At 29.1% G+C, this 22,654-nt stretch overlaps 5 protein-coding genes across 9 annotated transcripts; 4 read left to right on the top strand and 1 right to left on the bottom strand.

The window, feature by feature from the left end:
* Positions 1-52: 52 nt before the first annotated feature.
* TBPH (TAR DNA-binding protein-43 homolog) lies at positions 53-10,823 on the top strand. 3 transcript variants are annotated; one of them, XM_035088199.1, is made up of 5 exons: positions 53-619; positions 1,056-1,225; positions 1,328-1,468; positions 3,050-3,732; positions 3,790-4,260. In XM_035088199.1, exons 1-5 carry the CDS (start codon positions 382-384, stop codon positions 3,920-3,922), a joined length of 1,365 nt encoding a protein of 454 aa, XP_034944090.1. In that variant the 5' UTR covers positions 53-381; the 3' UTR covers positions 3,923-4,260. The 3 variants fall into 3 exon arrangements, with proteins under 3 accessions (XP_034944090.1, XP_034944087.1, XP_034944083.1); XM_035088196.1 differs by lacking the exons at positions 3,050-3,732; positions 3,790-4,260 and adding an exon at positions 4,905-10,823; XM_035088192.1 differs by having other exon boundaries at positions 3,050-4,260.
* A 249-nt stretch (positions 10,824-11,072) lies between these two features.
* PIG-T (phosphatidylinositol glycan anchor biosynthesis class T) lies at positions 11,073-13,691 on the top strand. Its single transcript, XM_035088182.1, has 7 exons — positions 11,073-11,607; positions 11,688-11,865; positions 11,939-12,170; positions 12,241-12,706; positions 12,785-12,937; positions 13,005-13,251; positions 13,333-13,691. The coding sequence occupies exons 1-7, from the start codon at positions 11,424-11,426 to the stop codon at positions 13,586-13,588; spliced, it is 1,716 nt and encodes a 571-aa protein (XP_034944073.1). The 5' UTR covers positions 11,073-11,423; the 3' UTR covers positions 13,589-13,691.
* sel (canopy family protein seele) lies at positions 13,597-15,270 on the bottom strand. Of its 3 annotated transcripts, none has more exons than XM_035088232.1 (6): positions 15,115-15,265; positions 14,596-14,842; positions 14,436-14,520; positions 14,229-14,344; positions 13,942-14,148; positions 13,597-13,877 (listed from the first exon to the last, which is right to left on the bottom strand). In XM_035088232.1, exons 3-6 carry the CDS (start codon positions 14,518-14,520, stop codon positions 13,704-13,706), a joined length of 582 nt encoding a protein of 193 aa, XP_034944123.1. In that variant the 5' UTR covers positions 14,596-14,842; positions 15,115-15,265; the 3' UTR covers positions 13,597-13,703. The 3 variants fall into 3 exon arrangements, with proteins under 3 accessions (XP_034944123.1, XP_034944111.1, XP_034944119.1); XM_035088220.1 differs by having other exon boundaries at positions 13,704-13,877; positions 14,596-14,942; positions 15,115-15,270; XM_035088228.1 differs by having other exon boundaries at positions 13,704-13,877; positions 15,219-15,261.
* Rrp6 (exosome component Rrp6) lies at positions 14,908-22,388 on the top strand. The gene is made up of 15 exons (XM_035087832.1): positions 14,908-15,506; positions 15,607-17,846; positions 17,923-18,082; positions 18,159-18,211; positions 18,975-19,185; positions 19,260-19,366; positions 19,428-19,831; positions 19,905-20,150; positions 20,426-20,499; positions 20,639-21,112; positions 21,191-21,297; positions 21,378-21,685; positions 21,758-21,853; positions 21,945-22,190; positions 22,274-22,388. The coding sequence occupies exons 1-15, from the start codon at positions 15,381-15,383 to the stop codon at positions 22,345-22,347; spliced, it is 4,926 nt and encodes a 1,641-aa protein (XP_034943723.1). The 5' UTR covers positions 14,908-15,380; the 3' UTR covers positions 22,348-22,388.
* On the top strand, positions 18,707-20,382 carry LOC118069864 (pancreatic triacylglycerol lipase-like). The gene is made up of 5 exons (XM_035088210.1): positions 18,707-19,185; positions 19,260-19,366; positions 19,428-19,831; positions 19,905-20,150; positions 20,239-20,382. The coding sequence occupies exons 1-5, from the start codon at positions 18,736-18,738 to the stop codon at positions 20,316-20,318; spliced, it is 1,287 nt and encodes a 428-aa protein (XP_034944101.1). The 5' UTR covers positions 18,707-18,735; the 3' UTR covers positions 20,319-20,382.
* Positions 22,389-22,654: the final 266 nt, after the last annotated feature.

Genomic DNA, 22,654 nt, shown 5'->3' with positions numbered 1-22,654 from the left:
GAGTATTTCCGTTTCCGTTATCGACCCCCCGGTCATTCCTCCCCACTATTTTTCGACTCATCGTACTTGATGCACGAACGGAACACAACGTAAACGCGAGAGAAAGAGGTGCGGTGTTGCGTGATTGCGAGTTGTCTGCGAGTTGTCCGAGCGTGTGTGTTTGTTATGTTGTACGAAGAAAATTGTTGAAACAATAAGTCCTTGGTGTAAAAAGGTAGCGAGGGCCAAGAAGAAATAGAGTGCAAGAGCGAGCAAACGGGATAATTGAGCGAACGAGTGAGAGAGAGAGAAAGAAAGAGAGAGAGAACGAGGAAGAAAAAAAGAACGTAGGACGCTGCATAAACTGGTTGAAATAACTACACTACTGTGGCTGGAGAAAAAATGTCATCATACATTCAGGTTGCCGAGGACGAGGGTGAAGAACCCATAGAATTACCAACTGAAGATGATTCTACACTCTTATTAACCACTCTTGCTGCCCAATTTCCCGGTACCTGCGGTCTCAAATACCGCAATCCAGAGTCTAGAGCGATGCGGGGCGTACGACTCGTCGATGGTCGTCTTCATCCGCCAGAAAATGGCTGGGGAAAAGCCGTCTATGTCTGCGTATTTCCAAAAGGTACACGATGTTAAAGCTTCGTCTTGAATATCTATCAATTTTATTCGTCACTATGCTGTCTGTTATCTATATCGTTATAAATAATATAAATATATCGTGTACCGCCACTACTTACTTTTTTTTCATCTATTATTATTCCGCATTATGTATTATGTGATATTGAGATATTTTATTTCATGCTATTTAATATGAAACCATTAACACCTTTTTTCAACTTACATACGATTTTATCGTAATCATTTATTTCAATTATCTCTCACTATTTATTCTGCTTGACATTAAATGAATCATTTTGTTTTCATGTTTAATAGCTCATTCCTTTCTAGAACTAAAAATAATTATAGTTTACTTTATCTCATTTACAAATCATTAATATAATAATATAATATACCTTTATGAAGGGGAATATTTAATAATTTTACTTATTTATTTATAGAAAATAAACGCAAGTCTGATGATAACTTGGAAAACTCAACAGCTAAAACCAAGAGAATGGAAACCAAGTTACGTTGCACTGATCTCATTGTACTTGGATTGCCGTGGAAAACAACCGAACAAAATTTGAGAGAGTATTTCGAAACGTTTGGAGAAGTGTTGATGGCACAGGTGAGTAAATCACTTCTCTACTAGTATTATATTATACTTTTGATAGTAAAACAACTGATTAATTACAATATACATTATTGAAATTAATTTGAAATAATTTAGGTAAAAAAAGACGCTAAATCTGGACAAAGTAAAGGTTTTGGATTTATAAGATTTGGCAGTTATGAATCTCAACTTCGGTGCTTAGCTCAACGGCACATGATTGATGGTCGATGGTGTGATGTTAAGGTTCCTAATAGCAAGGTAAGATCACATTTATCCTTATTCTAGTCAATGAAAGAAAAAGAAAAATGAATGAAGTAATAATTACGAAAATAATAATACTTATTTGTTAAATATTTCTAAAGAAAGCTAAGTAATGATATTTAATATGTGAACGTTAAATATGTACGAGATTCAGATCGCTACAGTAATTACTCAAAGTTTTACAATCAAGTATTTAAATGATTTAATTAAAAAAAGTCAAAGAATTATGAATGAAATTTTATTGAATGCAAAAGCGATCAGTATCTCATCAAGGTGTGATTCGGAATAACTATATTATGTATTGAATGCTAGCGTTTGGTGCAAATAGATGAATGCGATGGTGAGAAAAAATGAGAAAGATTTGTCTCAAGGCGACAATGATGTAAAGAGCGAACGTAAATGAGTGGATTTGTTTATTTGAGTGTATGGGCGTTGTTTTGAGGGAAATTTATTCGGTAATTTCATTTATAAACAATTTCTTCGTTTATTTATTGAAGAGTCGGGTTTTAAAATTCATTTCATGAATCGAAATTCTTAAAATTCGTCGTGTGCGAATATATGATCTCCTTATTTTTGTGAATTCATAGCCTATTGATGTAAAGGATAGAAAAAAAAGAAACTTTATTTAACATTACGTGTGTCTGGCAACTGAACAAAATATATTATTTTTAGATTGAATACGTTATTTCATCATAGTATTGAGTATTATTTAATTTAACTTTCAGTTTATTTCAACTGATAAATAAACAACTATAAAAAATTATGAATATATGCATGCCTACCGTTGTGTGTTCTTCTTCTAATCACAGTTTTGATTATTGTAAAGTGAAAGAATGAGTGTGGCAAAGAATAATTTAATACACTAATGTCAATTTTGATGTTTTTCCTTTTTTTTTTATTAAATTTTTTAAACTTCAAAGTTTATGTTCACGAATGTGTGCTTTTGACGTTTAAGTCAACAATAAGATAATAATTTTACAAAAGTCAAATGAATTTAAAAGATGACAATTTTTTTGATATCATTTCTAAATGGAATGTAATAGCTAATAATTATACAATACTTATATGTGATTAGACCTTTTTAAAATTTTACGTTTCTCACTTTTAATGTCTTTGAATTATATAGTTAATGCATTTTTCCTTTATTTATCTTAACTTTCTATCGAATTGCCAGAAAATCTATTAGCTGATTCATAAATTGTTTAGCTGTAAAATGAGACAGAGTGCGAAAGAGAATTAGAGAGTTAGAAATGTGAGAAAGCGAGAAAGGAAGAGAGAAAGTTTGAAGCCGAGAGTAACTAATGTGTGATATGAACGTCTGTAAGTTATGAGTGAACGAGCTTGCAGGTACGTATGGGATAATAATATGTATGAGTATTCAAGTGGTACAAATGTTTGGAGGAAAGCTGTGTGATTGAAAATTGTTGAAAAGCACGGAGTTTAAATATAAAGTATTGTTATAAATATACAGAAATTCCTCGAAAACATTTAACACTCGTTTACTTGTATGCAGAAATCAAAGAACGTTTATTATAAATATAAAAAATCAATGTCGAGGGATGGTATGTCTGGTTACAGAATATTGATGGCTTAATGCTGGCCCGTCAGTTTGACACGGGTAAGCACAGTGAGTGTTACCGCCCGATACCGGTTCACACGCCAAGTAGCCGGCGTTTCCCGGTGGCCAAACAGTATATAAATACAAACTCGGAAACTACAACATCGCCGCGTTATGACCAGGAATATGATTACAAAACAACCCATTATCCCTCGTATCCACCTAATTATCCATACGATGAAAACAACAAATACAAATATGACCAGCAACAACCACCAATTCAGCATCAGCCGCCACCAAATCAACCACCAGGGACTCAAGGATATCCAGCTTATGATAAACCTCCAGCTTATCCAACATATGAGGATGGCAATTATGATTCTAGGGGATATATGGCACCCCATGCACCAGCACCGGCCTCTGGAATGAATTATCCACCTGAAACTGACTATTCGAGATATCCTAGTTACGAAGGACGTTCAGCGTATGGCGGATCCGATGGTACTGAATATGCGGATAAAGCACGCTATGGCTATGGATACGAGAGAGCTTATTATGATGCAGAAGGTCGTTACATATCAGATGGTACTAGGCATGATGTCAGATATCCAGACAACAGACAAGATGGAAGGAATATCAATGATGGAAGAGACGGTGTGGTGGATTGCAGGTATCCAGTAGATGGACGGGAAGCTGATAGAAGGTATGCTGATGGTCATGAAGAAGAAGTGAGGTACGACAATCGTGATGGTGATTCTAGGTACATGGACAACAGAGCTGATGGCAGATATGGTGAATCAGGAAGATATCCCGCCAAGGAGAATTATTACGATCGGTATTACAAACATCGTTCATCCAGGGATCATCATGCATCAGAAAGCTCAAGATATTGATGACTAATTGGACGGATAAATAAATAGTGCAAATATTCGATAGTTTACAAAATCAAATTACTAAATTATGGATTATCTGGATTATTTTATTTAATTTCTTTTTTTTTATTATTTCATTTAATAGACATTTGTTAATATAAACAAAAAAAAATGTAAATCAGTGAAAGGACTATTATTTAAGTAATGGATAAATAATGGAATCAATTGTATAAATAACTTAATAATCAAACTACATGGTGAATAATATTATAATATGTAGACGTTTGCTCTTTACTATGTATTGACGTCGCCAAACTTTTTTATAATTACGTTTACTTATATAAATATATATGTCTGTATATATACGTATTTTCATCGATAAATAATTTGTAAAATAATATTTCAGGCTTGGATATGCATTATACAATTTTATTTAGATTATAATCATGTGCATAATAGTAATGCTGTATTCATGATAATTATTGTTCTAAACTTTTTATTCAAGTTTAATAATTAATAATTTTTAGTACATAATTTATGTATACAATATATGATTACTTATTAATGTAATAATTATTGTACTACTTTAATCATTTTTTCTTTTTGACATGAGTTTATTATATTCAGTAATTTGAGTAAATTATTTTAATAATCTAACTCTGTATTTCAACGAGTGTAATATAAAATTTTATCTTTAATGACTAATAAACAACTAAATTACAAATGTATTGTAAGAATTTACAATACATGTAAAAATATTAAAGTATTACAGATTGATTATATTAACTTGCACAAAAATTATATTTATTATCAATACTAATGCTAATGAGTGGATTTAGAAACTTGTTTATGTGCAAAAATTTATCAAGTATTAAAAGTAGATTAATAATTTTTTAAATAAAATATTGGTAAATTGCTACACAATACAAGTACTAAAGTTCCACTAAAGTCAAACCTTAGTCGGTTCGTAAGTCTGATTGATTGATTGTGCGTTTGTGCGTAGGAGGGAATGATTCAGCAAGTACCCTGCAAAGTATTCGTGGGCCGCTGTACAGAAGACCTAACTGCCGACGATCTACGTGACTATTTTTCAAAATTTGGAGAAGTTACAGATGTGTTCATCCCCAAACCATTTCGCGCATTTTCATTTGTAACTTTTTTAGATCCCGAGGTAGCACAGTCACTTTGTGGTGAGGATCATATAATAAAAGGTGTATCAGTACACGTGTCAAATGCAGCACCTAAATCAGAGGGCAATAATCGTAACTTCAACAATCAAATGAATTCAAATATGCGAGGTCGTGGTATACCCGGTCCAATAGATAATAATATGCAAGGAAATTACCAAGGAAACCGTTATATGGGCCATTCTGGTAATAACATGGGCCCAAACGGCTGGAATAATCCTGGTAATCGTGGAAATTTGGATATGCCAAACCTTCAAGCACTAGGCATTACTGGACAAAATAATGGAGGTGGTGGTGGAGGTGGCATGTCAAATCCTCTTGCCATGGGTGGTATCAACCTGTCAGCATTACCTGTCAATCCAGCCCTTGTTGCTGCAGCTCTCAATCAAGCCTCCTGGGGTTTGATTGGTAATTTACAGAATCAAGGCAATGATCAAGGCTACTCAAATCAACCTGGACCACCTGGACAACCTCCATCTGGAAATAATAGCATTGGAAATAGCAGTAACTCTGGTTTTCTAAGTTGGATGAATCAAGGTGGTGGGGGTGATGGAAACACTGGTAATCCTGGAACTGGTGGACTTGGACCAAATAATCCAAATGCTTCACAAGGTACTTGGCAAAATCATCCAGGTCAACGTGATGGAAAAACGAATGCGTTTAAGTACGAGTAAATTCGGCCGGGACTCTGAATCTACTCGTAAAAGACGGGCGCGTTCCCTCAGTCCCGATACATTGGTATCAAAGAATTGCAAAGGTCATAATTTTTATGGTACAAAGCAAATGACAAACAAAACCGGGGCTCTTGTCATTCGTGAAAAATAATTAACGAGCGATCAGAGTGAGCATAATAATAATTAAATAAATTAAAATGCAAATAATATATTAAATTAATAAAACACCAATCATATTAATGATAAAGATGCTAATAAAGAAAAATAACTACGACCACTAAAAGAAATTTTTAAAAATAATTATAAAATGAAATATACAAATGATAGTAACAGAAATGAATTCATCTGAAGGTATCTTTCACGATTTCAATCCTCCAGTTATTCAAGTACAAACAAATCAGTGTTTGTAATATTAATATTTTTTTTTTTTTAAATAGTTTTTAGTGTATTATTTTGTTTCAGTTTTTAATGTAAAATGTTTCGATTTTACTTGAGTTTTTATTTCCTTACTGATGAAATGCTAACTATAATAATCATTATAACTACAGTAATGAAAATAATATTAGTTTTTTCCACATATCTTTATGAGCTTGACGAATTATCATTGGCACAATTAATCACAAATTATTTGTTTGCACATATAGCGGTTAGCTTCGATCATCAAGATTTGCATTACCTTTGCCATAAATGTGTTTTATATGGAACGCCAAAAAAATATTTGAAAAGTTCATTAAGAAAATATTTAATATAATGTGAACGGAATAAACAAACGTACGAATTGAAAATATAAATGACTAAAAGAAATAAGTTATTAAACAAATATTATATATAAATATATATATATAATATTTGTGTGTATATATATGATATGGTATATGAAATGATCAAACTTAAGTGGAAAAAATTAAATCCAATGAATGTGAATGTATATTAGCGTTCAAGAAAGATATGTACGATTCTCATACTAAAGCGGCGTATATGTGCTTGAATTAATTGATTGTATTGCAGTGTGTTTAATATTTAAATGAGCGGTATGTCGATGTAATGTGATGAATACAACTTAGAAATATCTTTTCACCTAAACAAAAAATAAAAACATTGAAATGCGTGTAGAAAGATTGAATAATTAATGAAATTACTGAAATGTTAATGAACTTATCAGAGAATGAATTAGTAAGACAAAAGAATAAAAAAAGAAAATGCTGTATAGAATAGTCTATATAGTTGTTTGCAAATTAATGAGTGTAAAATAATTTTACAATTAACTAAAATTACAAAAGAATAAACAAATTGTCTACTATTAATTATTGAAAATAATGTGAGTGTATCGATTATTAATTAATGCCTTTAGTAATAGTTATTTTATTTATGAAAGCTTACTTGTATACAAGCTTAAAGAAAAAATAGGCAAAATAATTAATAAATTATGTCACATTGTATTAATTCTGAAATTTCATCTCAAAGTATCCATTGATTGGTTTATATTTACACCAAGAGATTTATACATATATACGATTTTTTTTTTTTTTTTCAAATTAATTTTGAACTAAAAGTAAATATTAATTGTCTCAAAATGAGCATTAGAATCACATAGAATTAATTGGTATACACTTGAATGTTTGATAAAATAGAATGTGTAAAATAGTAAAAAAAAAGAATGATTTAATAGAGAATTGTGAACATCATTGTGTTCCTTTGCTGGAATTTAAGAAAGCATTGAATCAAATGGAACTCTTTTTCAAATTAATCTTCAACAATATATTGAAATTAAAAACTGCTTCTTCATTAAGTAATATTTGTATTTAATATTATTATATGTACTGATCAGTGCCAGTTGCAATATTTAAAACAAATGTTATTCAAAGTGCTCGAGATTATTATATCAATTATTATTTGTTCTATCTCCATTGCAATACAAAAATTATGATTATTAGATATTAGATAAGGGGATGCATAATTAGATTGATCGCAGCTACCCAAAAGTCCTGTTTGTAATTCTAATTTTCAATCGTAGATATTTAGTACACATTATAGATTTTTGTGAATGAATATTCACCCTGATATGCAGGAGTGTTACTAAAACCAGTAAATTAAAATCATCGTTAACAATTATTATTATTATTATAAAGAAAAAACGAGATGAATAGAAGATATATTACTCACTTGATTGGTTGTGTGTGAACAAAAATATTTAAATTAACAATTTGTGTGCAGTGTCTTTTTAATTGAATGGTTCGAAAGTGATTAACGATATATTTTTTAATATTATTATGTTTTCTTTTGATTTTATATCAATTTGTTTATTAAAAAAAAAAACAAAAAACGCGATTTATTTTTCTGAATCATTATTGTAAAATGATAAAATGAAAATTTGGCTCAACAAACAAAATATTAAAATGAATTAACAGATATTCAAATGATAATATCAAGGGATTGTTAATAAGTAAAGACTTTAAACGTTTTATTATTAATATAATTATTATTTACACATTTGAGTAGATGACTATATTCACAATTTGCAATTCTCTTAGTCAATAACTTAAATATAACGAGGTGTCGATAAATGGCTTGATATGAGTAGAAAATAAGAGAGCAAACGTTAGAGAGAGAAAGAGAGCGAGAGAGAGAGAGAGAAAGTAAGAGAGAAAGGCAGAATGAAAAAAAACTAAGAAATAAATAATTAAATAAAAGAAGTGAAACCATTACGTAAAGTCTTATATTGCATTGTTAATATTCATATTAACCACTTAAAATCACTGATTATTCTATGAGTAAATAATTATTGAAAAATAAATACTTCTTATACGTGATTGTGTGTGGTGTTTGTGTCTTTTTTTCAGGAGTGGGAAAAATTGATGGGATATAAATATCTATATAAAAATATATTTTATTTATTTTATTTTAAATTTTTTAGATGGATTAAGTCATATACTTTGATGATCATCATTAATAATTGCCAATTATTGAATTTTTATCATTATAATTAACATTTAATTTATTTAATTAATTAATTTATATCATTTAAAATATAAGCGGAGGGTTAATTCTTTATCCGAATGATGTATTCCTTCATGGTGATTGAAGATTCATTAGTGGCTGACTGGATTGAAATATTATGTGAGTATGAATCGGTTGAATGTAGTTGTTAATTGTCGTCTGAGAACTACAGAAGTGAACGTTTGTCTGAGCTATTGAAATAAACAATAATGATATAGTGATTACAATGATTATTATTATCATTACACAATATATGAAAAAATTAACAAAAAGTATAATGATGATTTTTAAAAACGTTGAAAATATGAATGAAGTTGTAATTTTAACTAATGAATTAACGAGTGAAGTCAAAGGCATGATAGTTTTTTTATTGAGTGTCGGCGCATTTTTAATTGGACTGCGTGTGTTCGAATCATATTTATTAATTTTTTTTACTTGACATAATATTTAATAATTTTCAATAATAATAAACATATATTTGAGTGTTTTATACAAATACAGTGAAGCGTGATAGCGCCGCGCATAATACGAGAGAATTGATTATCAAACTAAATAAAAAGATTATAAGAACAAGCAACAACGCAATTATTTATGAAAATAAATTGTTTAGAATTTATAAAACAATTGTTGAACTATCATAATGCGAATGACAACTAATAGACAAAAACTGTAGTTTAAGACAACTTTTAACAAACATTTAGAACCGCTAGAAAGCTTGAAATTACGATTCCGGTCCCTTCCAAACCGTTTACAAAAGTTAATAAATAACATTAATAAACACATTAATAAAATAGTAAATTTTAATATGATATTTCGATAAATAAAAATTGTCAATATCTTTTATGTTGTTGAAAAAATTAATCATATTTAATTTTTTTATTTCTCATTTTATGATAATAATCCTTTTAAACGAACCAAAATATCTGAGACACATGTAATTTTTTCATTTTTTACTAATACACATAATAATATACTAAGTCACTTATAGGATTAGGAGAGATTAAGAAAAAAATTGTTGCTCAAAAGTTGCCTTGCTAAAGCGATTTGGAAGTGATCGTATGGAACTTGTAAATATCCATGATAAATTTTTATGTTCGTTATTAATTATAAACTTGAAAAGTTTTATTACATCTTATTGTATTTGCGAAACCTTTTCAAAAAGGGATAAAGTGAGAAAAAAAATGGAAAAGCGAAAGGACATAAAGAGTTAGAAAAATAAAATTTTAAATGAATTCGTAAAAAAAAAAAAGTGGCTTTTGTAAGTATAATGTGTAAACAATTTATTTGATCAACGAAAAAAAAAAGTTTATGTTGCTGGTTAAAATAATTTCATGACAATTGAATTTTTTTTAGTTAAATAATAATTATGTTTTAATCACAATTTTATCGATTGTATCCAAATAATCAACAAATATTCACTAATTTTATAGAAATCAACAGATGAAAAAAAAAATGTAAATAAACTGTTCATAGTTGTTTTATATGTTTAATTACAATGACTAACGTTGAAAATTATGATTGTATTGATTGAAATAGGTATTCCTCTTATCTTAAATTCTGAATAATAAAACAATTGAACATAAGTCAGTATGTAATTATTTCAATGAAGATCTTAATAAACATGTAGCATAAACAACAATTGAGTTTCAACGAAATTCATTTTTGAATATGATAAAAATAGACTGAATACGGATTGTTAAATCTAGAATTGCATTTACACATACACAAACACACACATACATATAAACACTTTGAAGTAAATTGTGTGTAGATATGATGATGTCGCCTAAGATGTTTTAAAATAATTAGATAAAAATTATTTAAATGATTGTGGCCACGAATAAATTTCAATAATGCTTAGTAAATATTTATTGAATAAGAAAGATGCAAAGAATTATTTATTTGCGATGAAAGTGTGCAGAAAGAATTTAGTTAAAAAACAAAGAATAAAAGAGCATAAACAAGCTATTGATATAGAAATTATTTATTTATAGTGGAATAGATAAGAATGTGTGAGAGATCAAAATGTTTTAGTGAATATTAAAATTATCACGTTGCAATATATTTCATTTTTATATCTGTTACTCCAAAATAATAAAAACACACCTGTTGTTCATAGATTGTATTGATTGTTTTATTTTATATTTACAGTGCCTCATAGTTATTGTTTAGAAGAACGTTTTGATCTTAAACACAGTCATTTTTTTAAAAAAAATGCTAGTCATGTATACCTTTTGAAATTCATTCTTCTAAAACCTGTAATATTCCTTAGATTGAAAGTTTCTCATTAGATATTTTTTGATTAGATAGTAATTAGAATTTTTTTTTTACATTTATAGAAAAGGATCAAGAAAAATAAAATAAAAACCTTTATTTTGACATGTAAATAGTTCATGTATTGTCAACAAAAGTTGCACTATTAAAATTCCAGTTTGCAACTGTGTCCGCTAGACAGCGCAAGAATAAAAAATATGAAGTTTATTTACTCTGTCTTAAATATCATTTAAATATTATTACGTATATAAATAATTTCTGATGTTAATCATCTTGTGCTAAAACATAAATGTTATGAAAATTATGCTGAGTAAAGACAGAAACAATAATTACAAAAAATAGTCAATCATATTTGTTAACAACCTAACCTAGAAAATATATAAATCAATCATGTTCCGGCTCATTTGGTTAATTATTGCTGGACTTTATTTAGTTAATGAAAGTGTAGCTTTAAATAATGATTATAATGATTCTTTTGATGAAGAATTATTCATAAAACCCTTACCCAGTGGTCATGTTTACGCTTATTTCCAATTTACTACTTTATGGAATATTACAAAGCAACATAATTTACGTAAGTCAGTAATGAGGTTGAAAAATTAAATATTCCATTTATAATACAATAATTTATAACATAAAATCTATCATTTACAGTTCATCATTCACATCTTTTTCCTAGAGGATTAGCAGTATTAATAGCTAGACATAATGTCGATGAATTACACATCAGTTTAACGTCTGGTCTATGGAGACATCAAAAATGGGGATATCCTGTTTATGATGCTGGACCTGGTGCTGAAATATGGGCTTGGTTTAATGAAAGTGTTGATGAGTAAGTGAATTAGTCTGTCTAAAGAATTTCAACTGTATATCTAAACTCTTATTTGATTGTTTCTTTTCAACAGTGTCGATGAGGCTTGGAAAGGCCTTACGAGTGCACTATCAGGATTGCTATGTGCTTCATTTAATTTTGTAGATTCTTCCAATAGTTTATCTCCTGAATTTAGTTTTAGACCTACAGGTGTTCATGAACATACACCAAATTCCAGTCATTTGCGATACTCCTCATTGCCGAGAGAAATTGTTTGTACTGAAAATCTTACGCCATTCAAAAAATTATTACCATGTGATTCAAAAGTATGCTTTTCTACTTATTAAAAGTAATTTCAAGTTTTTGGCATGGTTTTAAATTTGTTTTATTTTTTAGAAAGGTTTAGTGACCTTATTAAATTCAGCCTATATTCACAATACTAATTATCATTCTATTGGAATCCACTTCCGTTCAATTTGTGGTAATGTTGAATGTACAAAAACTTCTTTAGAATTACGACAAACAGTTTCCCTTGTTTATGATTTGATGGCTGATGAAAATCAAGACTGGTCTGTGAGAAAACTCTTTGGAATGGGCCTCCAAGGTGTATGTCCTTTAGCTACGCTTAGTAATATATATGTTGATGTATCAACTAATGAAACAATTCATACATACCAAATAACACCACCACCAAGTTCTACTATACTAAGTATACGTGGTGGTCAACATAGTAAAATAGCATTTTATGACAATAGATCATTTACTAGAAAAGGAATATTGAATGTTGCTGCTGTTCATAATAAACCAAGAGCAACTTCTGTTAATTATCCAGCAATATTATCAGCTAATAGATATATTATTGGTAATTTAAGTTAAATTTGAAATAATATTAATACTTATTAATGAATGATTGAAAAATAAATTTTTTATTTGCCATTAGACTTTGGTCAAGAGAAGTGTAGTCTTATAACAAAGTTATACAACAATCATTGGCAGTCAATTGACGTTATTTTACTTGAAAATATTCCATGGTACTTATCTGTATATGTACATACGTTGGAAATAACTCGAGGAGATGAAATAGTTAAACCACGTAAGAAAGCAAACTTATATATCTATAATTATTTTATAAAAATATTAAATAAAACTTATTTTTTTAGTTGCTTTACGATATCTCCCAGGTCAAGAGCGAAAAAAGCCATACTACCTTGAACTAATTATACGATTGCCTCCTAGATCAGTAACGAAATTCTCAATTAAAATGGATTATCTATTTCTTAAATGGCAAGAATACCCACCTGATGCTAATCATGGTTTTTATATGGGTCCAGCAATAATCACAGCAATATTGCCGTCTGCTAGAAATTATACTGGATTACCCATTGATGGAAGTACCATTACATCAAGGTAAAATAACCATCATTCTTAATTAAGTAATAGTATTTGTGATTTATTAGATATCAGTTTAATAAAAATGATTATTTTCAGTTTCAACGCTTCTAGACCTGGATATCTAGTTCAGTTGAGAACGGAAACGATACTTATTAGTCTACCAACACCAGATTTTAGCATGCCATATAATGTGATTTGTTTGGCATGTACAGCGATAGCATTAGCTTTTGGACCTCTGCATAATATTGCAACTAAGAGGCTGGTAGTTAGAAATACGGAGCCAGGTTGGAAGGAGAAATTGATTATTGCTTTAAAATCCAAATTCTTTAAACAAAAAGATAAGAAAGAGTAGTATTTTAATTTATCTGTAAATCGTTAGAAAATTTATTTTTCCTCAAGAATTTTAAAATAATTTCGATTAACAGTAATAGCGTATGTACAATAAATATATTTTTTAGTAATAACAATTAAAGTTCTGTTCTATCAATTTCATCACTATCCTCATCTTGTTTATCATCAGGACTTATCTCATCGTCACAGATTTTTGTTGCTGTTGTACAAATTGCATTAATATTATCAGTTTCATCACTTTGTAAAATTTTGATAATTTCATCATCATGTTCTCCAACAATTTGGTCACACTACAATGATAAAATTAATTTAGTTAGTTAATTATATTAATTGTAAGTTTTCTTTTAAACTTACAATATATTTAAGACTTCTATTAAGATCTCCATCTTGAATGATATCAACTTTACTCATCTCTGAATTCATTGATCCTGATGATGATAAGAGATTGAAAATAGTCAGTTGTCCATTAGATTTATATCTTGCTCTTACATAATCATCAAGCTTTTTGCAAATTCCCTCTAGGACTTCAGAAAGATAAACTTCCGATTTAGCTAATGGTATCTGCATATGAATAAATTATTTTATATAGATATTATATATAAATATTTGCAAAAATTAGAAGAAATACATGCAGTACACACCTTTTTTCTTATCATATTTCCATCACTATCTAGTCTGTAACTCCCGAATTCTGTTTGGTGAGCTGGATTAACATCAGCTAAAACAGTTTCGATTTCTTCGACCGTAGATCGACAAACTAAACAAAAAATTAATAAAACATTGAATACACTAAATGAATAACAATAAAAAACAAAAGTAAGTTTAATTAAAGTTTTGTACAACATTACCTAAACATTTTAATTCATTTGGATCAACTTCCTGAGCATTTAAAATTGTAAAAAGTGACAAAAGACAAAAAATTGTGCGCTTCATCTGTAAATAAAAATTTTTAATTAAATATTCAAACGTTTTTATGAAAAAAATATTTAAATAAAATAAAAATATTACCTTGTCCTAATCAGTCTGTTGCTAAACCCGTTATATCCAAGTGTTTTATTATGTATCAAGCTTATTCTCTGACGTTCAGTTAGAAGAACAATAGATTTCGTTTACCGATTACCATTGCCCACGTGTAACCAATTCGTGCACGCCACCCAGAAAGGTTTAGTATAGGCCATGATCTTAATTGGTCTAGAGTTTTGGAGCGATAAAAAATTTCCCCCCTCTTCTACTTTTCCATGAAAAAAAAAGAATACTGGAAGAAACCAAAATGAACACAGAATATAGATAAATACATCCTCTATGTATTTTATATTCTTTGACTAAACTCTTCGATACATGTGCTTGTGTCGTAGCTATAATTTTTAATAATTCAGAAAAAAAATAATTATTCAAAAATGATAAACTTTAGTATGAGTTTCACCACGTTTAATTACAATCAAGTAGATTTGCCAACTACTGCAGATTTGTTTACATTTATAAATCTGTGATGGTTGGCAAGCTTACAATTAAATGCAGTGAACTTACCTTTAGTGTATTGTTAATCATGGGAATAAAACAGGACATTTTTTATCTGGATGTATTATTGCTACCCGAGTCCTAAACCCACCTAGCCATTTTCTGCTATTTACCTTGTTAGCCGGATCAAAAGCAATTTTAGATTCATCTTGTGTGTATCTGGAATGGTCAGCCATTTTTCTCTGTCAATAAGGTAGATTGCTTTATCGATCGGGCAAAGATGAGATTTTTTTATTGTGCTAGTTAACCTCCAGTAGCTGACATTTATTTATAAAATGGATAAATACGATAGTAAAAATAACGATTTAAATTCAAACAGTGCAATAAATGAGCCAAGTACCTCACAAGATGAGACACAAAACATTATTCCTGGCTTTAAAACTGTAGATGAATTTATTAAGGTAAAATAATATTTATTACATTCAGCACGTGGACAGTGTTTTCTTTCAATACATTATCTTGTTTATTTTATTTTCATTAAAACTTATTTATATGTTACAGACTAGCTTTTCTACCATTCAGAATGGTATTAAAAGTGCAAATAGTTTACCTAACGGCGATAATTTTAAATATTATTGCTGTTTTCCTAAATTTAATGAAGTACGAAACAATGGAATAAACAAAATTGAGCATTTAATGCAATTGATTGTCCAATATACTGGAGCTGCAGGGAGTATGAGAGGACGAGATACTGAAGAAAAATTTAAATTATTAGTTGATGCAAATGATATACTATTAGATAAGACAAGTGTCTTCCTAGATGAAGAGGCAGGAATTCATCGCAGTTCGGGAGTCGAATTGATAGTATCTCAAACAGAAAAAAGTAATTGTGGCTCTTGGAATACATCAGCATCTAATCAAAACATGAAACAACCTCAAGTAGCAAAAAGTGCTCAAGCAATAAGATTATTAGGAGGTAAAAATATTCATAGGCCTCAGTTATCGTTTAAAGATAAAATTGACAATAGTACAAAACCTTGGGTGCCAAGAATAAAAGAAAAACCTAATGCCATTAAACCTTTAGGAATTTACTTAATTGACGGAGAAAATGGTCAAGTATTTTGTCATCCTTATGAATTTGAATTAGATAAATTCACACCGCCAGATAGGCAATTAAAAAGACAAGATATTTTGCATTTCAAACCTTTAGAAACAACACCTTTAATTTTAGTAGAGAAATTAGAAGACTTACATAAAATGATGGATGATTTAAAAAACTATGATGAAATGGCTGTTGATTTAGAACACCACTCTTACCGCACATTTCTAGGAATTACTTGTTTAATGCAAATATCAACAAAAGATACTGATTATTTAATTGATACTTTGAGTTTAAGGTCTGAATTACATATATTAAATGAAATATTTACAGATCCAACCATATTAAAAGTATTCCATGGAGCTGATAGTGATATTCTATGGCTTCAACGAGATCTTTCTCTTTATATTGTTAATATGTTTGATACTCATCAAGCAGCTAAACGTTTAAATCTACCTTACTTGAGTTTATCATATTTATTAAAAACTCACTGTAATGTAGATCCTAATAAACATTTTCAATTGGCAGATTGGCGTATCAGGCCATTGCCTGATGAATTAAAAAAATATGCCAGAGAAGATACTCACTATTTGTTATATATTAAAGATATTCTTCGAAATGCATTAATCGATGGAGCTAATGGACAAACAAATATTTTGAAAGCTGTTTATGATCAAAGTACAATTATTTGTAAGAAAGTTTATGAGAAACCAATTTGTGATGAGCAAAGTTGTATGAACATGTATCGAAAAAGTCAAAAAATGTTCAATAATAGACAGCTTTATGCTTTAAAAGAATTGTATATGTGGAGAGATTTAACAGCACGTGAAGAAGATGACAGTACCATTTATGTATTACCCAATCATATGCTTTTAAATATTGCAGAAACATTACCACGAGAAATGCAGGGTATTTTGGCCTGTTGTAATCCAATTCCTCCATTGGTGAGACAAAATTTATTAAAATTGCATAAGATTATTCTTAAAGCTAGAGAACAACCGTTAATTAAACCAATATTAGAACCAGATACTAGACAAAGACTGACACAAACAAATAGTACGGGAACGGATACGTGGATATGGTCTCCGCATGATATCCCACATGGAGAAGATATTCAGGCCAATCTGCCTTGTCTTTTAGATCAAGAAAGAATGCCAGAAAAAATGCCAGAAAGTTCAGAAGTAGAGCATAGTATAACTGTTTTTGACAGCCCTCCAAATTCAGATGACGAAAGTAGTTCGGTTGCTAAAGAAAGGTTGAAAAAAGCTAGAACATTATTTGTAAGTCCTTATGGAAGGTATAAGTTAGTGATACCAATGGTTGCAGCAGAAGAAGAAGCTGAACAACTGCGAAGAGAAAAAGAAGAACAAGAGAAATTAGAAGCTTCTAATAATGAAATTAAAAATGAAGTTAATGACGATACTGCGGAACGTGTTGAACGTATTCATAAACACTTTTTAGAAGTTACTCAGCAAGAAACAGTTCAAGCTAATGATGACGAATCAGAATTACGTAAAACTCTTGTACCTTTAGGTAGCATTCCAGGAGCTAAAAAAAGAAAAAGAGAAATTTCTCTTAACGAGGATAACGAAAGTAATGATTGTAATGGTGATCAACAAAATGTATCAAAGAAACAGAAAAATGTATCTAATATTAATCCTAAACGTTTTCCAAGACCACTTGATGCATTTTCAGGATCTGAGTAAGTAATGATTATTAGAATATAAAATGAATTAATTCATCTGTCATAATTTATAATGTAATATTATTTATTACAGTGTCAGAAGAAAAGTTCAAAAACGTCTTAATCGAGCGGAGTTGCAACAAAAAGGCATGTTACCTCGAAATGATTTTAATTATAAAGAAGTTGACTTTAGCAGCTTTCAAGGTGGTAGTGAGAGTAACCCAACTAAGATAGTGATGCTCAAACAAGAAAAGGTATATTTTGAATCTTTTTCTTCATTTTTATAAATAGAAAAATACCTATACTTATCTATAAATTTATATTTTTCAGCGCAAAAATAAAAACAGAAAAAGAGGTGGACGAAAGAAAAAAGAAAAACTTGGAATATAATAAACATTTATTTTCTAATTGTTGTACATTTTAAATACTGAAGATAAACAATAAAGAATTCTCATAAAATATAAGAAAATGTGGATTTTAAAATCAATCATATTGATAAAAAGTGAACTTGAAACAACGATTATTAATGGTTTACAAATAGTTTCAATAATTCATTGATGAATTGTTTAACTTAAAAAATATTTTATATAAATATTGTATCTTTTATTAAAGATATTTACATTTTTGTGTATTTTGTTTGATATTTTTTATATATTCTTTTGGAATGATTTACTGTTTAGATACTTTATTATACATATACATCAAATCATATCATTATTTGCATTATCAGTTTAAAATAAATTCTCATAAAAAAAGTGAAATAAATTTTTCTAAATCGTGACAATTATGTTATTTTTCATAAACTATCATGTAGTGGTTTAACGATAGCTATTTACTAACATAAAACCCATTTTATTTTGTCTTCTTTATCATTTTAGTCAAGTTTTACTGACAGTACTTTACAAAAATGATGCCAAAAGCTTTAATTTTATTCAACATTATTTTACTTTCAGAATCATTTATTTTAAAATCTTTCAATCCATCAGATAATTTATTAATTAAAATTCCTTCTCCAACTTTTGATATATCGTGGCCACGTAATATTTCGTTAAAATCTGAACTATTCTTGGCACCAAATAAAACAAAACAAGTTAACTGTTTGGGACTTGGAACAACAATATCGAAGGGATTTGAATTGATTTTCAGATCTAAAGATACCAAAAATAATCCATTGAAAGTAAATTTCTGGGTATCATCAAGAAGTAAACCAGAACCAGTTGAAGTTACTTTAGCAAAAGGATTTGATATCAATGATATTCTTTTTAAAGTTGATCGTAAAACAATTTTTATTATTCACGGATTCTTATCCCATGGTAGACAGCAATGGGTTAAAGACATGGAAAGAGCACTTCTGCTGGTAAACAAGCTTTATTAAATTTATTATCTAAAATAATATTTATTAAATAAAATGTAATAAATATAATTATATAGGCTGACGACGTGAATGTTGTTGCTGTAGATTGGAGTGCTCATGGAAATACGTGGAATTATTACAAAGCTGCTGTTAATGCTAAATCTGTAGGAAAGCACATAGCGAAGTAAGTTAAATATTTTTAATATAAATTCTTCGAATAGAATTCTAATTATTTGGTTTCTTAGATTCCTTGCTTATATCATGGATTTAACACAAGAATTAAATCCAGCTGGTCTGGAATCAATAAACTGGGGTCCAATTCATATGATTGGACATAGTCTTGGTGCCCACATATGTGGCATTGCTGCAAATAAATTTGAAAAAATTTCTAAATTGTGGAAAATCACTAGAATCACTGGATTAGATCCTGCTCAACCATGTTTCAAGAATACTAATATTTCCCTGGATATTACTGATGGGAAATTTATTGATATTATTCACACCAATGCAGAAATACTACTTAATTTAGGACTTGGTCTTCCCAATCCTCTAGGTCATGTAGATTTTTATCCAGATGGTGGTAAAATACAGATTAGTTGTAGTAAACAATATGAAAACTATTTCGATTACCTTGGCATTCCGAAAGATGGTAAAATGAATTTTTAATTCATTAAATTAATAAAATAATTTTTAATTCATTGTTGAAATTTTTCTTTCTTCAGTGATAGATGAAGCTATTTGTAGCCATGGGCGTTCTTATGTGTATTTTACTGAGTCTATAATTGCTTCGGTTGCGAAGAATGGGACTTTCTGGGGTCATCCTTGGGACCGATCATATGAAAGTGCATTGAAATTGATCGATGAACCTTGTGACAGTGAAAAATGTGTGGAGATGGGTATTAATGCTAATAAATACTCCGCTAGAGGTTCTTTTTTCGTTGTTACATCAAGCTCACTTCCCTATTATGGTAATAGATATATTTTCTAAAAATTATCATCACTATATCTACGAATAAATTAGAATGAAAAAAAAATTTCTTAATTACATAATTGCAGATGTCAACACTGATGATAAAATAAAACTGAAAAAACATCTACAAAGTGAATCCAAAGGAATGTCATCAAGATTCGGATAAATAAATATTTATTCTATTGTACAAGAGTATTTCATTAATATTAAAAGTTACATCTTCTAGACTTAAAAAACTTTTGTTAATTTTTTATACAAATACCATTTTATCAGGATTGAGTAATAGACTATATTTATATGTAATTAGTTCATATCATTATATTGATATTGAAAAGAATTCCAATGAAGTAGGTAAATCATAATACACCATTCCGGATGTGTCATATGTTATCTTTCCGATTCATGTGTCGCAAGAACTACATATAATACTTATAAGAAGAAAAAAAAATTTTTTTCATTTCCAACATTCCACATCAGTTGTACTAGTCAAGTGATACCAAGATGATACTCCGGGTGGTATTATTTACGTTGTTTAGTTTGTTTTTAAATGCGTACAGCATTAATCATGCAGAGGATTATCAAACAAGTATCACTCATACGAGAAAAGTTACTCGTAGTCCAGGTTCACTTTGGGAAATTCGCAATGGAACTATAATATTTAATACAACTTTACAATCAAATAAAAGTCCTGAAGTTGATTGTTTTGGGCTAGGTTTAAGAGTTGCTCAAGGACTAGAATGGTTATTTAGGCCAAGCGATAATCATAAACACATATTAGATGTACGTTTTTTTTTAACATCTAGAAATAAACGACATCGAAATGAAGTTCTAGTTGGAGATCAATTTGGTTTGCAATGGACTGATTTTAAAATTGAACGTAAAACAATTATTATTGTTCACGGTTTTTTATCACATGGTAATCAAGCCTGGGTGAAGGAAATGGAGTCAGCTTTATTATTGGTAAATATTAATTAGAATAAAATAATTTATTTATTGTTTTTTTGAAATTTTAAGTTGTGAAGATATTATTTAAATTAGGCTGAAGATGTAAATGTGGTTATTGTTGACTGGAGTGAACATGGAAATACCTGGAATTATTATAAAGCTGCAGTAAATGCTAAATCTGTAGGAAAGCACATAGCAAAGTATGTAAATAAATATTTTCTGTTTAAAATATTCTTGGTATTGTTTAATAATATTGAGCAATATTTCTTTGTTTACATAGATTCTTATCCCACATAGTCAACGACACGATTGAGTTGCCTTCAACTGGCTTAAATGAAAAAAAATGGGGTCCTATTCATATGGTAGGGCATAGCCTTGGAGCACACATATGTGGTATTGCAGCAACTGAGTTTAAAAAATATTCAACTCCATGGAAAATTAACCGAATCACTGGTCTAGATCCAGCTCAACCATGCTTTACTAATACTGAAATGTCTTTGGATAAACAAGATGCTAAATTTGTGGACATTATTCACACAAATGCACGATTATTATCCCAACTAGGACTTGGTCTTCCGCATTCTATTGGTATTTGATCAATTTTATTTATTCAATTAAATATAAGGTAATTATTTAAAATATTTTATGCTTTTCTTTTAGGTCACGTAGACTTTTATCCTAATGGAGGCAAAAATCAACTAGGCTGCGTTAATTCTGATGGATCCACATTTGATTATCTCGGAATACCTGTAAGCTGTAAGTTAAAAAAATTTACAAAAGATTTTTTAGTTACTTTCATTGTTTTTTTTTAATCCATTGTTGGTTTTTTGTTCTACAAACTTTACAGCAATTAACCAAGCTATTTGTAGCCATGGTCATTCTTATATTTATTTCACCGAGTCTATAATAGCTGCAGCAGCACAAAATGGAACCTTTTGGGGTCATGTTTGGGATAAGTCATACAGACGTGCATTATATGTAATGGATGAGACTTGCGACAGCAATAAATGTGTAGAGATGGGTATCAACTCTATTAACTATGCCCTCCGCGGTTCCTTCTTTGTTGTTACATCACGCTCGAGGCCTTTTTACGGTAATAAATTATCAATGTAATAATCATTACTTTGAGTTTTAATATTATTTTATTATATTATTTATTTTAAAAAATTATTCCAGTTGTAAATGAAGAAGATTTAGCAGATTTGAGAAGACAACTACGTGTTGATTTTAAGGATGAAATTTTCGATTGATTTTATATTGAAAAATTTATAACTAATAAAATCAGTAAACAAATTAATTTTATTATGAAGTTTCTTTACCTTCAATAATTATAATTTTTAGACAATTAAAACAATATTATAATTATTTACAACTATGCAGTACTTTAGTTATATACATTTTTTGGTTGCGCTTTCATCGAGTTAAATTAATTTAACAAATACGTTTATCAAGATTAATAATACACATCTATTATTTAATGTAATTTTGATAAAAAAAAATTATTTTTAATTGTTAAAATTAATAGTAAATATTTACCTTAATCTTCCATTTGATTTA

The sequence above is a fragment of the Chelonus insularis genome, unplaced genomic scaffold (assembly GCF_013357705.1).
Source record: "Chelonus insularis isolate UGA/USDA-ARS -01 unplaced genomic scaffold, ASM1335770v1 contig_128_pilon, whole genome shotgun sequence".
Lineage (NCBI taxonomy): Eukaryota > Metazoa > Arthropoda > Insecta > Hymenoptera > Braconidae > Chelonus > Chelonus insularis.
The sequence above is the reverse complement of the archived record's forward strand: the minus strand, read 5'-3'. Positions and strand labels throughout refer to the sequence as shown.

Coding starts and splice junctions, on each gene's coding strand:
- TBPH (XM_035088192.1), top strand. CDS start 382: ATGTCATCATACATTCAGGTTGCCGAGGACGAGGGTGAAGAACCCATA. Junction 620..1,055: donor TGTCTGCGTATTTCCAAAAG/GTACACGATGTT, acceptor ATTTATTTATAG/AAAATAAACGCAAGTCTGAT. Junction 1,469..3,049: donor TTAAGGTTCCTAATAGCAAG/GTAAGATCACAT, acceptor GTCTGGTTACAG/AATATTGATGGCTTAATGCT.
- PIG-T (XM_035088182.1), top strand. CDS start 11,424: ATGTTCCGGCTCATTTGGTTAATTATTGCTGGACTTTATTTAGTTAAT. Junction 11,866..11,938: donor TTTAATGAAAGTGTTGATGA/GTAAGTGAATTA, acceptor TCTTTTCAACAG/TGTCGATGAGGCTTGGAAAG. Junction 13,252..13,332: donor GGAAGTACCATTACATCAAG/GTAAAATAACCA, acceptor GATTATTTTCAG/TTTCAACGCTTCTAGACCTG.
- sel (XM_035088220.1), bottom strand. CDS start 14,520: ATGAAGCGCACAATTTTTTGTCTTTTGTCACTTTTTACAATTTTAAAT. Junction 14,345..14,435: donor AAATGAATTAAAATGTTTAG/GTAATGTTGTAC, acceptor TTTTTTGTTTAG/TTTGTCGATCTACGGTCGAA. Junction 14,149..14,228: donor GAAATATGATAAGAAAAAAG/GTGTGTACTGCA, acceptor ATTCATATGCAG/ATACCATTAGCTAAATCGGA.
- Rrp6 (XM_035087832.1), top strand. CDS start 15,381: ATGGATAAATACGATAGTAAAAATAACGATTTAAATTCAAACAGTGCA. Junction 21,686..21,757: donor TGGTCTTCCGCATTCTATTG/GTATTTGATCAA, acceptor CTTTTCTTTTAG/GTCACGTAGACTTTTATCCT. Junction 22,191..22,273: donor ACGCTCGAGGCCTTTTTACG/GTAATAAATTAT, acceptor AAATTATTCCAG/TTGTAAATGAAGAAGATTTA.
- LOC118069864 (XM_035088210.1), top strand. CDS start 18,736: ATGATGCCAAAAGCTTTAATTTTATTCAACATTATTTTACTTTCAGAA. Junction 19,832..19,904: donor CCTTGGCATTCCGAAAGATG/GTAAAATGAATT, acceptor TTCTTTCTTCAG/TGATAGATGAAGCTATTTGT. Junction 20,151..20,238: donor AAGCTCACTTCCCTATTATG/GTAATAGATATA, acceptor ACATAATTGCAG/ATGTCAACACTGATGATAAA.